Source organism: Porites lutea, chromosome 1 (assembly GCF_958299795.1).
Source record: "Porites lutea chromosome 1, jaPorLute2.1, whole genome shotgun sequence".
Taxonomy (NCBI): Eukaryota; Metazoa; Cnidaria; class Anthozoa; order Scleractinia; family Poritidae; genus Porites; species Porites lutea.
This window is the reverse complement of record NC_133201.1, coordinates 26,688,798-26,705,925: the sequence shown is the minus strand read 5'-3', so window position 1 is coordinate 26,705,925 and position 17,128 is coordinate 26,688,798. Positions and strand designations below refer to the sequence as shown.

At 36.3% G+C, this 17,128-nt stretch overlaps 1 protein-coding gene and 1 long non-coding RNA gene across 2 annotated transcripts; both read right to left on the bottom strand.

Annotated features, from left to right (window-relative positions):
* Positions 1 to 1,218: 1,218 nt before the first annotated feature.
* On the bottom strand, positions 1,219 to 4,160 carry LOC140947157 (uncharacterized). Its single transcript, XM_073396237.1, has 3 exons — positions 4,000 to 4,160; positions 3,543 to 3,626; positions 1,219 to 2,560 (listed from the first exon to the last, which is right to left on the bottom strand). The coding sequence occupies exons 1-3, from the start codon at positions 4,079 to 4,081 to the stop codon at positions 1,467 to 1,469; spliced, it is 1,260 nt and encodes a 419-aa protein (XP_073252338.1). The 5' UTR covers positions 4,082 to 4,160; the 3' UTR covers positions 1,219 to 1,466.
* Positions 4,161 to 7,604: 3,444 nt separating this feature from the next.
* On the bottom strand, positions 7,605 to 9,929 carry LOC140947247 (uncharacterized). Its single transcript, XR_012166943.1, has 3 exons — positions 9,783 to 9,929; positions 9,052 to 9,155; positions 7,605 to 8,394 (listed from the first exon to the last, which is right to left on the bottom strand). It is a non-coding gene; the product is annotated as an uncharacterized lncRNA (long non-coding RNA).
* Positions 9,930 to 17,128: the final 7,199 nt, after the last annotated feature.

The following is a 17,128-nucleotide window of genomic DNA, read 5'->3' as shown; positions in this document are numbered from 1 at the left end:
GATGCAAATTTTTCCCTCAAGACCGTCTTATGTCAAAAGCATATTTAGCGCCTGTTAACAAGGAGCTCGTTAAGGCTGTGCCCTACCTACCTTGGAAACACTTTCATCAGGGATAACTTGGACAACCCGGGATAACTTTGCTCTGCACTGATGCGCGATCGCTATCAGTACTTCCGTCAAGATTGCCAGTAAAGTGGAATAGAGGGGGGTAGGGGGATGTAAAGTAACCCTACCTGGTGATGTTAATACTTAAACCGAGTATTTATTTAATCTTATTTTATGAGCTTTGCCCTGAAGAATACAAAAAAAAAAAACACTGAAGATATGAAAACACTAGTAAAGAACGTAACAATACACTAATGATAACTTAAATATTTGGGCAGGGACACCGCAACAGCTAAAGTCAATTACTGCGGACCCAAAAAATAAAAATATAAATCAAGCGGAAGGATTACCATCCCCAGCCATTTGCTTTACATTTTGATGAGTCCAAAATTTCTCACCTATGCCACTGGAGACACTGTTAAGCTATCAAAAATAAAAATACAAGCCATCCAATACTTGAAATCCAGAATTTGGGAAATGTAAGTAAATACTGAAATATGCAGAACGTTTTGCCTCGAGTCAAATACTCAGAACAAACGTGTCACCCAAATTAATAAAGCTCTGTATGTATGGAGACACCATGTAGGTATCCGTCTGAGGGACACGAACACGGTGACGGGAACGCTTCGAAACATCTGTCTTTAAGTTGTATTTTTTTAAAAGAAATTATAAAGACTATGGTATCCATTTTAAGACAAGGACTGTTCGAACTGAAAATTTGTAGAAATAAACGTGTTTAGCTGATGTATTACCCCGTTAAAGTTTGTACTCAAGCGAGCTGATATTTCTTTATTGAATACAGAGATAATCTATTGATACAGAGTGGTGCCGGTGTACATACTGGTCTATGTGGCAGGAAAATCGCAACCCAATCCCACCCCCTCCCACTGGACGAGGATACTAATAAACCATTGAAGTTTATTTTCCCTTTGACATTGGGTTAAAGAAATTGAAATACGAACGCGCAGTGGACCCATGAAGGATAAAGCTATAATACCACCATTTTTTATACACGATTTCCTTCGTTTAATATCCAACAACAGAAAAGCAGGCTGAAAGCCTATTACAGTTAGAATTCAGAAAATGCAACAATCAAGAAATGCAAGCAAGTGCTTAAACTGTTAAATCTATTTTATTGAAGACTGGAGCGAATAGCTTACGCTATTTTTGTCAATTTCTTTGTACATCATTATAAACATACACGTCAGTGTGTTGTCAAAAACTTTGTGCAAAACTCTTTATAAGAATAACCGATCATCAAATGTTAAATAAATTAATGGTTATTATAATTTTAAAAGCGTCATAATAATCGATGTGGCTTTGGAGTCCGTTCGCTCATTTTATTGTGTTGCATAAAAGTGTTAATAAAATATCTTAAAAAGTAAGATTGTTGATAAGCCCAGAATTATTGAAAGAACACCATGGCTCGTTCTCTGTCCACCAGAGGAATATAAGTTTTCGAATCCAACCATACTATGAGCATCATCTCCCTTCATAACTTTGTCAATATAGTCAGATGCATCATCCTGACTTGCAACACCACCAGCATCATTGTTCTCATCACCGTAGTCACTATCGTCGGCAGTGTCATCACCGTCTCCATCGTCACCGTTGTCATCACCATCGTCACTTTCATTACTGCTGTCATCACCATCGTCATCGCCGCTATCATCTTCGCCGTCATCGCCATCACCGCTGTCATCCTCGTCGCTGTCATCACCATCATCGCTGTCACCATCGCCGTCTTCGCCATCTTCATCACCGCTGTCATCGTCGTCGTCATCACCGCTGTCATCGTCGCTGTCATCATCGTCGTCATCGCCGCTATCAACGTCGCCGTCATCGCCATCACCGCTGTCATCCTCATCGCCGTCATCACCATCATCGCTGTCATCATCGCCGTCTTCGCCATTGTCATCACCGCTGTCATCGTCGTCGTCGTCACCGCTGTCATCGTCGTCGTCATCACCACTGTCATCGTCGTCGTCATCACTGCTGTCATCGTCGTCGTCATCACCGCTGTCATCGTCGCCGTCATCACCGCTGTCATCGTCGTCGTCATCACCGCTGTCATCGTCGTCGTCATCACCGCTGTCATCGTCGCTGTCATCACCATCATCATCACCGCTGTCGTCGTCTCCGTCATCGCCATCACCGCTGTCATCACCATCGTCATCTCCGCTGTCATCGTCACCATCTTCACCATCACCGCTGTCATCCTCGTCGCTTTCATCACCATCACCGCTATCATCTTCTCCATCTTCATCACCACTATCATCATCGCTGTCATCACCATCACCGCTATCATCATCTCCATCTTCATCACCGCTATCATCATCGCTGTCATCACCATCACCGCTATCATCATCTCCATCTTCATCACCACTATCATCGTCACCGTCATCGCCATCGCCACTGTCATCCTCATCACCGCTTTCATCACCACTCTCATCTCCTGTGAGGAAAAAAAGACTTGTATTTAGGACTCAATCCGTCTTTATTTAGCTTTAAGTCTTTAATTAACAACTGGAATGATTTTTTTTTCACAAAAATCATTCAATCATTGCTAACTAATTTTCGAAAATTCTCAATTCGGTTTCAAGGTCCTACGTTTTTCAACTCACTAAGTCGGGAAATTCAAAACAGTGAAAGTATCAATTTGTTTGGCAAAAGACTTAAAAAAATTCCTTCCTTCTTAGTTAAATTGACTCTTTGTTGAGCCACACACCTTTTCTTTTTCCTTTTTGTCTTTTTTTCTCTTCTTTCTTTTTTTTTTTTTTTTAATTAATCCAAATTTTCATTCAGTACCCTTAACTTGTATGGTTTACCCTATAGTTCCAGGAAACCTATAGTTTATAAGCCCCCGGCTTCTATATAGGCTTCCCTGCCTTTACCACATTTGATCTTGTAAATAATTTAGTTGGAATATTGTCTATTATCTTTAATTTATTTCTATATACGGCTGTTGTATTTCTGGTTAATGGCAAAATAAAAATGAATGAAATATATATCACTCCTAATTCATGTTGACCCAAATAGTATCTTTAGTGCCATTTCTATTTAAAGTATTGGGAAGTCGTTTGATCTTTTCGACGTTTTGAGTTGAGGTTAGGACTGTGAATTATCTCGAAAAACATTTGAGAGTATCTAGATGTATACTATGTTGATTAGAAAACAAATTCAAATGTGACCGAAGATCAGTCCAAAGATCATATTCAAATTACATTGATTTCCGAATTAAACTCGACATCTACGTCTCGATTTCCAAATGCTTAGGCGACCCGAAAGTTACCGAAGGCATAGAGTGGATAAGTTACTGCCAAGATAGATATTGTAGCTTCTCCCGTGTGCACTTAACATTAACTGTACTCGAGTGTGAAAGATTGCCAAAACTAGTAGAGAAAAAGACAAAGTCAGGATAGTTTAAAGTAACTTACCATCAAGAACGCTTTCACTTTCATCGTTTCCATTATCATCCGGACCATTGTCCACCACGCTTACAGAAGACTCGTCACGTTTAACTTAAAATCAAAGAAAGTGTGATTTAGACAGTTTTACTATTGAAATTTCTAAGGTCAGGCACCTTTTTCGTAGGTTTAAGATGAAAATTCCTAAAAGCAGGTATGCCTAAGTGGCCTAAAGTGGCCTCGATATCTTTTTCTTTTCTTGTGGCGGAGTATTTACTATTAAGTTTAAGCTAATTTGAGAAAAGAAAAGTCACAAGTCACCACGGAAGACTTATTTTGAATACACCACGTACTGCAATTTAATTAGTTAACCACAACTGGCTATTCGTCGCTTACCACAATCAAAGGTGGTTGCCTTGATTTAAGGCTTAAAAGTGAGAATTGAAATACCAGTAAAAGGTTTCTTAAAATCTTATTTTAGACCTACCAATTCTTGTTTGCAATGGGAAACTCCAGAGTGGCGTGATTAAAGCCACGAGACAAAGAAGGAGCACAAATTTTGAAGCCATAGCTGGTCTGCTCTCTTTTCAGTCTCTTTACCGAGCTTGTTCTTCGATTAATGATGTACTTCTATGCTGCAAATGGAACTTATATGTTTTCAAAGACTTCTATGATATTAGAATCTCTTAATCTCCCTAGGATATTGTCATATTTGTTAAAACAGTCGGCAATTCCCTAAGTAGTACTTGAGTTCGTTGATATTGGATAGAAACAGTTCGCTTTATTTTCAAATTATTCTGAAAATCGCTTTCGCTGCAGAGATCGTTCGTCCGAAATGACTTGATGGTGTCCATTTTCTTTGTCGTTGCAAGCATTCAGACTAATGACACATAAAACGCACAGGATTGAGCTTGCGATGATCCTTCACTGCCCCTTTCTTTCCCCTCAGAAACGTTCCTATAACAACTGTCGTAACACAATATAAGAGACATTCTCGAAATATTCCCGAAATGGTTTCCATGGTGCAACAAAATATTTCTGTTTTATTTTAGCCTTTTATCTAAATCGATTATTCCCTTTCGTTTGCAAGATCCAGTATCATGGTCTTTTAAGTGTCAGTTGTTTTAAACAAAAATGTCTTGACACTTAGTTACAGAAGTTAAAACTGACACCATGCGAAATATTTCTGCAGTAATATAATATCACGTCATTATTGGCCATTTTTGACTTCATTTCTCCATACTGTTATGATAACACAGTAAAAATTAAGTAACCTTCAACGGAAAGGAAAGGAAGATCGTTGTTATTTTTGTTGCCTCTGGAACAACTGTCTGTGATCACGTTCTCATGAGTGATATAGGTCACTGTGCTCATATACCTTTATATGTGTCTTGTTTTCCATGCGGCGACATTAAGCATTAATTTCATCAAATCTCTCATGCCGGGCCCATTTTGATACTCTGCTTAAGCTATACACAAGTAACCTTGCATATAAGAACGCTTAAAAAAATACTATTTTTTAATAAAATCAACAATATGGCATGTATCCAGGAAGGGTAAACATTACTTAACATGTAAATGCTCCAGCACTTCGGCTCTTTTTGTTCAAATGTAAATGTCCGTTTTGTGGTTGGTTCGCAAGGTGCAAAAGAAATGAACATGTTGATCTATTTAATTATATTTATATCTCAATAATCGAACCTTATTTTATCAGATTATAATGGCCTTAAAAGTATTTAACAACAATAAATTTCACTTACTATAAGACACGTTAACATAAATTTCATTTTCTCGGGTTAAGTGTCTTACTGACCACTGCTGAGGTTTCCTCCACCCCCTTTTCCCAGCGTTTAAAATATAGTTCGTAGTCTTAAATATCATTAAGAAAGGCAAGTTATTACACACGCATATTAGTGGGAATTTGCACCTCGGTTCCTTTTAATGCCAGATCTTGATACGTTTATGGAAAACAACGCCAGTGATATTATCTTAAAGAAAGGTGTTTGTCAGGTTTTCTTTCTCCTCTGATAGAGATTCCATCAGAGCAAAGTTCCAGTTTCTGAAGACCTGTATTTATTTATAACTCTGCGTTTACCTTGGCTTAAGATGTCTTGAAGCAAGTTTCAGTTGACCTAATTGACTGCTGAAGTCGGCGGAGACACGATTTTGTTTTTGTTATTGTTGTTGTTGTTTTCTTTTTTCCTTTAGTTTGATTTCGGCAAAATCTCGGCATTTTTTTTTTTTAATGTTGTTGCACTTCATCTTTCGTGACCAGGATAAATATTTTTAACAGATAAAAAAAAAAACAGTTTCATGCTAAAAAAAAAAATTTGAAACTCTCATTTAATAGCTTTAGTAGGAGTAAAAAAACGTAATCGATTGGTTGGGCCTTAAGAATAACCATGTTTCTGATCAACGATCTGAACTTAGGCCTGTCCTTATTTCAGAGACAAACTCAGGAAAATAGGATAGTAGTTAGTAAATTGATTGTAAGGTTCACGGTGAAGGGTTGCTTTTGTCGGTGCTATGAGCTTTGGTCAGAATTGAGTTGCTCTGGCTATTTTCAATTTTTTTTTTGGTTTCATTTTACTGGTAAATGATAACAATTTGTCTTTTCTTTTTTTCCTCCTTAATACCTTGATCGCGTTCAGATTTCATACTTTTTATGCTTCACTTTATTTTTTTCAAGAGGGTGCATAAGTTGACAACCTTTGAAAAATGCGTTGATTAACGCAGACAAAGTACTATAATATTCTCAGCTAAGTCAGTCAATTAACCATCATTTTCTTTCATTATATTCCTGTACAATCTTATTCTTTAAGTGTTTAATTCAGGAATTTCTTTGGTCTTTTTAGAGGAAATTAATGTTGGTGTCTAGGTTGTAAGTAAAGGAAAGACTTCTGTGAACAATTGTGCGATTTTATTAACATGTTTTTAATATTCACTGAGACATAAAATAAGTTAAAGATTGAAATAACATGTTCAAATCCTGACTATTTGACTACTGACAAATTTCATTCGAATGAACTCATGCATCGCTGAAGACATAAACAAAAGTCCACAGCGGTATAAATGTAGAGGTCTTTATTAACTCTAATTAGGACATGATGAAAAATCGACCAGAAATTTGCTTCCAAATCCCCACAAAGGTTCCATTGTAAACTGGAACCATAATATAACACGTGTTTGCCTAAATGTGTGGTGGCGTACAAACTACAGTCAGTTTTGTCAGATGTACATCGTATCATTGGGACCGGCAATAAACGTCTAACTTTCTATCTTTTCAAAAAGCTAAAACTTTCCTCACATAAATTGAATTCCAAAAAATGATCTAATTCTGTGATTTAAGACTATATTACATATTTTTAGCCTTAAAACTGTTTTCTGTCATCTGTTGCAAAAGATGGCAAAAATGGAAATGGATTGAAACTTTTTTTTAAAAAAATCTAATGCTTCGTATGGCTGCGAAAAATCATCCTGAAAATTATTATAGTTCGTGCTCCCTTGTAAAATTAATCGATATCTACTTCTAGAAGATTTGTGTAAGGGTAAAAGTACATGTACTAAGTGATATCTTCAGCACAATAATAAAACAGCAATGCCTTCCAGACAAAGCCTTTTAATGGACAGGTGCTTCCCTGATGATAGTAAAAAAAAATCATACACGCGAGAATATGGTAGGGACTAGCTTAGAGATTCATTTCGGGAACGTGCCTATCGATCAGTGAAATCTAAGACTGCATACAGTTATTTCACTTAAAGGTTGCCATTATGATATTTCTCGCAATATTCCCTTTGCAAGTATTTGAGTAACTTACAAGGAACTACAGAAAGATTTTCTTTGAGTCAAGGTTTATCAAGCAGGCCTCTGCATCTTCCTTGAATTGACCACGTTGAATAAAGAATCAAACAGTAGTAAGATTCCATCAGGCTGTCACTATAAGTACTACTATAAGTGTTCAAAATTTTTATATACATAGATGTGTGCTGGGGTACTGGTAAAGAATACATTTGTTTAATGGTCTTGCTGTTATAACCAATTTCATTCTTTTTTTTTTTCACAGATAACTCTATATCTCGTACTTGCTTTCTTAGAGGATTATATGGTATTATCAAATAAACACATTTGTTGGGCTAGTTATATTTGTTCTTTCGTCTCCTGTGTTTAGTTAATTTTAACGCGAGAGCGGAATTTTTTGTTCAATTTTCTTTCATTCCTATGGAAAATGTGCTAGACCAACCCAACTTGGTCTTTATCTGAAATGTTAGTACTTGCCGAAGTCAAGAAAGTTACAAACCACCGATATAAAATACAAACAAGAATTCAAAAGGAAGATCAAACAAGAGTAAAAGACGAAACAGAAAAAAGGAGAGAAAAGAAAAGAAATCTAAGAGAGATGGAACGATGTCTATCCTTAGAAAAGAGCCAACATTTCGGGATGGCACCACTGGTTTCCCCACCAAATGACATCTGAAGAACGGGCGCATAAGTTCCATACTGATGGTGAGTCACTTTCCAGATCTGGGTAGTGCCTCTGATTGGTCGAAGCAAATTTCCTTCTCAGCACTACCAATCAGAAGCATTACCTTAGATCTTAGTAGTGACAATTAAGCCATCAGAGAATGGAATTTCTGCGGTCGTTCTTCCGAAGTCATGACACGGTACCAGTGGTGGTCTCAATCTGGATGATGTCTAACGTTTGTTGTGCAATCTCTGCCCACCGTCCTGTCCACCATCTTGTTTTACATCTTTAATTTATTAGTGCTCTGACTCTTGCATACATAGCTGGCTCTGTCGACCCCACTCTTTCTATTGTCCTCTTTCCCCCATCCTCCCGTTGTCCAACAAGGCTACCCTTGTTTGATTTTCGCTTCGTTGTACCTATTGGGAAGAAAGAAAGAATCATCAATAAAATCATCAGATAATGAGCCCCCTTGGTCATTTATTGATTATTCATTTTATTTTCCGGCCAGTCCCAGAAAGCACTTGAATGCCTCAAAGATAACTCCCTAATTGACAATTGGTTGCCTCCTTGATGTCTCCTTTCTCTGAGTGTCGCAATACTAAAATGGATGATCAAAGAAAAAATATAGAATAAAAATTCTCCAAAAAACCTAGTTCCTAAAACAGCTATTCCTATCACAACGATCTTTGATGAATAAGCAATTGTGATGCTAGGGAAGAAGGACTTTACTACGTGTAAACCTACATAAAGGCAACAACAATATTGGTAATGCGTGGTAAGTTTAATTTGGGTTACTTTCATATTATTTCAAGAAAATTACAGGAAGGATTGGCTTTTCTGCAGCTAACGAAAAGAAAAGACATTTACAAATTAAAATAGAAACAAGTTAAAACAAATGATACACATTTTTGTGAGAGATCTGATCAAAGATACCTCGGATTGCGGGGAATGCAGGGCATTTAGGACCTTTGTATTGGCGTTGCCATTTGCGGAAAACAACAACTAAAAACTGGAAAACGTTTTAATCGTACATGGGATTTATGTTACAAAGAGAAATTTATTTCTCATATTACCTTGCACCCAGTGGTTCTTCCTTGGAGGAAACGATTACATAACCGGTACAACAAAGGCAAAGTGCAATAGAACAGAGCGTCTTCTTCAAATGTGTTGAAACGTCCTGAAACATGCATGATTGAACAATAAGGAAAACCCGCAGGTGTCGAGAAAAAGAAATGCCTATATCTCGATGATCAAAAGCTCTTTCAGCTTACATTGAAACGGAGGCATAATTATCTATCGTGACCTTGAAATTGTAACATCAATACAACGTCCGGAAACCTGAGATTTTAAGGACGATATATCGCGTTTTCTCACAATTTCTGAGCGTTGATTTTGGTCGTTATTCTAACCACTTTTGAGATACAATATAACGTACCCGACATCTCGGCATTCGATGAGTTTCTTTTGCGGTTTTACAGTGATTGACACCCGTCATAATCGGTCCGTAGCCATCGATTCTAAGAGGAATGCCAGTTACTCTAAGTATTAACCAGGCATGTTATTTATTTATATATATATATATTTTTTCGAACAAACAGGACATAGGAGTAAACACGGCCAGCCGTGCAGTAAAGCGAGTCTATACACCGTTTAATTTCTACCTATGGGTACGGGTGGGCGAATATTTTTGCCACGCAGTTATACCAATGGCATCACTATTCTACCCGGTAGCATATCCGTTTCTCCGGGGTAAGAGGCAATTTACCCGTACTAACGGCTACGCGAACGAGTAATTTACCCGTACCTGTACACGGAAACGGTGCATCTTAAGGTCTCTCATTTGCTGGCAACCGTCACCAAGGCTCCTTGTCTCTCTCTTTTTCTTCTGTCAAGCAACCCTTGTTGTTCACGATGTTTCGTTTCACAAAACTCACCAGGAATTACCTCTTTATGGCCATATACATGTATCTTTAAAATATGGGTTTGTTAAGTTTGGTGGGGGGGGGGGGGGGGGGGTGATATAAGTGGCAGAACTTTATTACAGCTGTGTTAAATTATTTTACAATAATGTAGTGACGGAGTGGTCATGAAACAACAACAAAATTGATCCCTACACTGTTTCTGTTTTCAGTATCACCATATAGGTAGAAAAGCTAAAGCACAACAGAAAACCGTTGATGAGAAGGATATATGTTGCTGTGTTTTAATTTCCTTCTTCTTTAACAGATGATATATGTGAAAGGGTACCACTGGATGTCCGAGGCGTTGTAATTCTTCAATTTAATTTTATGCACATAAATACACAAAGTAAAAAGACAAAAATACAGTCAGTTACACATGTGTTTGTATTCTTTTCAGAGGGAAAAAGTATGATCAGGCCCATCGAAAAGTTATGTTGTTAATTTCCGTAAGCTTTCTCGCAAAAGTTTGCTAATTAGTTTTTATTTATTAAAGGTTGTTCGGTAGTCTAAAATAGCAGTTTAATTTTGTTGCACATCTTTAATTTTTTACAGTACATTGAATGACTATAGAAAGGTCCCCAAGTATCATCTTAAAAGTCACACATTTCATAACACGCCGTGTCCTACAGTGTACAGAATCAAAAATGTGACTCGAACACTTGTAAAGAAATCTTCGGAACTCGTGATTTTAGTGACAGCACTGTAAGATTGTCATATTTGCTAAAGTAGTCGTTGGTGAAAGCCTAAAGAGTCTTTAATTAGGAAGACTTCGTATTAGATGGAAACACTTTTTTTTCTGAAAGCCGTAATCGTTGTAGACTCGCCTAAGTCACTTGAACCTAGCTTTTTCTTTTCTTTGCCGTTGCAAGCATTACTGATTAAAAACGCAAATAGGGAAGGTTGAATTTTGACGATACAGCATTGTATTCCACTTTGGAACGTAAATTTAATTATACTTTCAAAGACATAATTATCACAGCCATATTAGAATCTCTTCATCTCTCTGGGATATTGTCATACTTTTAACAGTAGTCCTTAAACCATGTTGATTATATTGAATCAAAACGTAAAATTCACTTATTCTCACACTCCTCAAAACGTTGTTGGTATAGGACCGTTTAGAGATTGTTCGACTTAAAACACCTGATCCTTTCGTTTCTCTTTGTCGTTAAAAGCCTCTTTTTCTTTTTAATTAGAACACCCGATTGACGTTAAGATGACTTTTATAAGTGCTGTTATATCTTCCCTCCGAAACGTTTAGGTAATAAACGTCTTACGGTTAGAAAAGAAACGTTTTTTAAATGTCCCCCAATGGTTTCCATGGCAGTTTGGGGCAACAAAATATACATAGATGCATGTAGGTATACATGATTCTATCTGTGTGCCAAAATCGACTATTTCCATTAGCTTGTAATATCCATTATTAGGGGAACCCAAAGGCCTTTTTTCCGGTGAAATAACCGTTCGAGGAATCAAATATTGTCTAGAAATTTCTGAAGCTCGACTAAAAATTTCTGGATAACTGTTCCATTCTTCGAAGTGTTTTTACTGATTTCCCTTCGACTTTCTGAGGTTATTTTCTTCATATTTCATCGGAAAGATAAGGCAGCTATTGTTTTAAAAAGGTCTCTGGAAAACTTCTGTATAAAGACAAAACGTCTACTCCATGTCTTCGAACTTTTGACCGGAACCATCAGGGCACGATGTAGCTAACCGTTTCGGAGGAGATGGAAATCAACCTAAAGCTTTCATAGCCAACCAAAGTGCCCCTAAGAAATCCGAACAGCGATTTGGTTTTTAGAATAGCTCCTAATAAACTAAAAAAAACCTCCCAAGTATAGAGAAAAACATTTGAGACACTTCCGACGTATACAGATACATTCCTAGTCCTTAGGTGCCCACGTAGTGTCCTGGTCTTTCAAGTGGCGAGTGTTTTAGATAAAATTGTTAAAAATCTTTGCAAATAGTGATAGAAGATCGAATAAATTTAATTAACCCTTACCAAACCAACCGTATTTTGAAACTGTTTGAAAAGTAGTTAAAATGTATTTGAATAATTTAAAAACTATTTTTACCTCAATTTGGGGTATTTTTGTTATATTTTAGGAATAAAACAAAATAGTCATAGGAGCTTAAAATGTATTTGAGATCTATTTGAATACTATTTATATAATTTAACATGTTTTCCCTGTTTTTAAAATATATTTTGTACTAAAACTACATTTTAAACAGATACTTAAACCATATTTTTAGAACAAGGGTACTGCGAGTACCCAAAACCTTTTTCAAATACCATACTCAAACTTTGATTTAATAAGAACTACGTTTAATCAGGGATTTTAAATGTAGTTTTTACAAGTAAAATACAAAAATAGGTTTTTACCAGCGCGTTTAAACACTATTTTGAAAGGAACTCCATAACCACGATTTTAAACAGTTCAAAAATAGTATACTTAAAATGTTTAACAAACTTTCAAGAGGCTGAGTTCAATTTTAAAGGTGATTTAAAAAAAGTTAAAGGAACAGTATCCCGTTACTGCGCATGCACCAAACTTTGATTTTTGGACAGGATGTCGCGAAATCAAAAGATGCGAGGAGAGTAAGAGAACCTTGAAAAATCCGTTTGCATCGCGCTTGACCGGGTTCAATACGACACTAAAACTTCTCAGGATTACAGATCAATGATATATTGTTCCTGTTAAGTTTCGATTTGGGCAAAATCTGGATTTTTTGGCTTTACTTTAATTGCCGTTAGCCGGAGGACCAAAAGATTGGAAGCACTTTGATGCCGATTGAAGGCTTATTTCTTCTGCTAGCTTCCATACAAGCTCAGATAATTGTGAAAGGAATACGCAGAAATGAAACGGAAAAATTAAAAAAGACTGTAAGAAAGAAACCATTGAGACATTGATGTGACTGAGGAGATCTTGTGGAGGGGAGCTTCGTGAGGCAGAATGTTTTGCAACGACGCGTTAGTAAACGTTTTTAAATGAATCTCCCTAACGGCCGACAAAATCAAACAAACAGGCGCTACATGTTTAGAAAAACTAGTGCCATGAAATCATAATATAATTTCTGACTAACCTTTCTGATGATTCATAGCGTTGAGATTGCATTTTTATTTATGTCTTTCAAACGTTTGTGGCTAGAACGCGAGCGAATCAGGCAGATATTACTAGACTTGGAACAACTGACCTCTGACACGAGTTTCAAATTAGAAAATATGTTTTAAAGCGAGCGGAACGAGATTTTCGGGTCGCGAGGCGGCCCAGCTAGCGATAAAATCGCGATAAGTCTTCGAACCGCGAGCCAAATTTTTATATAAGACGAAAGACTTCTTTGAAAGTCTAAAATATTACTTATAAAAAACAAATCTCTGTACGCGGTGCGGTCCGGAAGGAAATCTTGTCGAGTCAATATGACAGTTCTATTGTCTTTTGAAGAAAAAACAGACGACGCTCGCGCGTGCGCATAATCGGGACACTGTCCCTTTAATGTTTAAAGGGGCTATGTCACTCCACACGCATGCGCGAGCCAATGAAAACAAACTTGAAAAAGTCGGCCCGTCTTTTTCAAGTTCTGTCAGAGATTTTGGAAGGCTGTCTTTATCTGTCTAAATCTCAACCATCGTTCGATAGTTAGCGAAGTTTTGTATTAAGAATCGTTCTATGGAGATTACAAAAAAATTTTTTGGCGTTATTTTGAAATTGTTTGCGTGTGGAATGTTTCTACGTGGATTTACTGTGTCCTCTTATCAGCGGCCGTTATAATGGCATAGTTAATGGCGGCTACTCCACAATGAGTGATGGAATCTTTGATGGAATCTTCCCTATAGTTCACAGAACCTTTCTATCGAGTTATTTTAGAGGTTGCTGGCTCTTGGATTTTTCTTGTGATCAAAGTCTGTGGACATTTAATGAAGCGGCTATCGAGTTGGCGGCGGCCGTTTTTGGTAAACGATTACAAGAGCATCAGGCCATGAGTTTCGTGACCAAACTAAACTCCTGGCGAAGGAAACATTATAAAATTCGGCTAGATTCCTTCTTGTATTTATCTGGATTCACGGCAAAGATAAACACGACCGCTTGCTCGTCGAGATTGTTCTCAACGGACTTAGAGAGGCACCAGGCTGGAGAGGCACCTTACTACGAGTTAGATCCTGTAAATGTCATGTTTTTGAACTGTTTGTGTTCGAGCATATTTTTGGAAAATAGCAGAGTTTACTTTCCCTTTTTATCAACGGACTGCTTATAGTGCAGTAGTATACCAATGATGCTTGGTTCTGTTTTTCTCGACGTCGCAGTGATTCGGCACGATCGAACAATTTTGCGCGATAATGTATGTTTCCCTATGATCAAAACAAAGACTTGATGTCTCTTGTTCTATCAGGATCTAAATTATAAAATCACTGGCGACAGACAAGTCTACAAAATTGTTAATTTAAAACAGTCTTGGTCTTTATCTTCTGTCTAGCGTCTTTTGTAGCTCATTTGTAAAATACAACTTCGATTTATTTTGTTGAATAAGACAATATGTTGTTGTTCAATTTTCGTTTGCGCACTATTTCATGAATGGCATGCGTTTTTACTCCAAAACTACAAGTAAAATTGTCGTCACAATTTTATTCTTGATCTAGCATAACCAGAGAAGAAACGTTCCGTAAATTCTATCGAAATATCCCTTATCTAAACCCATTTCGCTTGTAATAAACCTTTCTAAATTCGGATCCTTGGACGTGACAGAGAACATGGAGAAAGTCAAGCGTTAAAAACAATAGAATTTTGACAGTTGAAAGTAATTTGCATAACCTCAGAGCGCATGCTCTCCAGCTGACATAGCCCCTTTAAGTCTTCATCGTGTCGCGAACTCATAAATGACTCATAAATAAGCTGTCACATATTATGGATCAGATTATCCTCTCAACAAAGTTCGAGGAGGCCGAGCGAACAATTAAATCTCCCAGCAAATCAAAAAGAAATTGAAAAAAAAAAGGAGAAGAAAATTAGGAATAGATTTTAGCTTGTTGACTGACAATTAATAAATAAATAAATAAATAAATAATTAATAAATTCATAATCTAAATCAGACAATAAACTATTAATTCACAAATCAGTTAACTTTAGGGCACATTCATGTGACTTTTGAGGCAAAGGCTAAGTGAGTTTAGAGAAAAATAATTTGACAGTCCAAGAGTGAGACAAATTTTATATAGAGTTAATGGTCTTATATGTACACCCAAAAATAGCAATCATGTTCGATCACAGTAGATTAGACCTGGAAAACAAATTCTTTCCAAAAAAAATAACCCAGTCGCCCACCACCTTAATTTTATTTTTTTAATTCAGTTTCTCCAACCACTCCGTTGGAGAGACAATGGATCATATTGGACAGCCCCGAAAATAATTTTATGAAACACACGATAGTCCTCTGTGGCAGCCAATTTACCCATTCCATTCCCCCGTCTAAAAGGGAGGCCAAAATAAAAAATCAGACCGGATTTTTTGTGTTCGACAAGTTTACTTTACAAGTAAATCTTGGCGACAAATCTGGTGGCGTAAAAACCAGCCTTTTAAATATCCTTTTTTCATCACGTCTGAGGTAAACAGCACTTTGAGGCGCTATTTTTTTATTATTATTTTTTTTTATCGTACAGACGTCGGACAGAATATATTCTTTTTGGAGCTACTTAAACCAATAATTCTGCAGTTTTTCACAATTTTGCAAGACATATTGCACTCATTCAATATCCAGGACGATCGAAGCACGCGCTTCCTTTGCACAACAAATTATAGCATTGACCACATTATAAAACGAAAAATCTGCTTTTGCTTTTCTACCTCTGTGATATTTTAATACTATTTTCAAAGTACATTGTAGTTTTATTGTATTTTAGTATTTTACTAAATTTCAAAACCGATAAAACCTATATTAAAATATATTTTGAAACATTACATTTTAATAGCGTTTTAAACAGATTAAAACACCATTAAAATCAGTCGAAAAAATGTGTTAAAAATATATTTTTGTGCCTACGATAAACCTGCTTTTATTCAAAATACATTTAAAATTGTCCTTAAAAACAGTTTTAAAATGGCATTGCAAATAAAAATATGTTTTTAAAACTGTTTTTATCCTGTTCTTATTCCAATTTATAGAGTATTTTTTAATATATTTTAAACGAATTTTAAAATACTTTTAAAAAAGTTCTTTTTAACAGCTTTTTAAACAGGTTAAAACACCTCTAAAAGCAGTCGAAAAATACCCTTTTCACCCTATTTGAAACCTATTTCACAAAACAGGTTAAAAACAATTTTCAAAAATAGCTTTAAAATTCATTCAAAACAGTGTTGGTTTTGGTAAGTGGATAATACTATAGCACGTTAAGAGCTTTTTCCTAAAGTAATATTGCTACTTCTTGCGTGGCCATTTTTTGCGTCCTTATTTCTCCACACTGAAATAGCAAGGTAAGAAAATAAGTAAATAAAAATAGCTTTGAGAGAAAGGAAATAATGGAAGAGTATTGTTATTGTTGTAACCCTCTGGAACATTTAACTTTGGACACGTTCTTACTGGTAATATTATAAGGCTCCTGTAGCCATATACCTTAACGTAAATTATATATCAATATATATTTTTTGTTTTTGTTTTTTTTGGTTTGTTTTATGGTAAAGACATAGAGCGTCAAACATTATAAATCGTACAAACACATTTTGGTACACTTGTAATATATAGATTTAGCCACAGCTAAAAGCGAAGCTCCCATTGATAAATTTATGACTTAAATCAAACAATAATTTTGTATTCCACAAATCAGTTAACTTAAGGGCACATTCATGTGACTTTTGAGGGAAAAGTGATTTTGGAGTGAAACAAATCTTGTATCGAGTTGATATAGCCTTATATGTACACCCAAAAAATAGTCTTCGGTCACATTTAAGAGCAGTAAGGGCTTTTGATCACAGTGGATAAGGCGTGGAAAACAAATTCTTGGAAAACAAATCAGGCCGAATTCTTTGCGTTCTACAAGTTTACAAATTCTTGCCAATAAATCTGGGTGCGTGCAAACCATTCTTTTAGTATTTTTTTATACACCACATCTGAGGAGAAAGAGTACTATGAGGCGCTGTTTTTATCATACAGACCTCGTACAAAATGCAGTATTTCACAATTTTTCAAGACTAATAATATG

Coding starts and splice junctions, on each gene's coding strand:
- LOC140947157 (XM_073396237.1), bottom strand. CDS start 4,081: ATGGCTTCAAAATTTGTGCTCCTTCTTTGTCTCGTGGCTTTAATCACG. Junction 3,627..3,999: donor CCCATTGCAAACAAGAATTG/GTAGGTCTAAAA, acceptor TTTGATTTTAAG/TTAAACGTGACGAGTCTTCT. Junction 2,561..3,542: donor AAGTGAAAGCGTTCTTGATG/GTAAGTTACTTT, acceptor TTTTCCTCACAG/GAGATGAGAGTGGTGATGAA.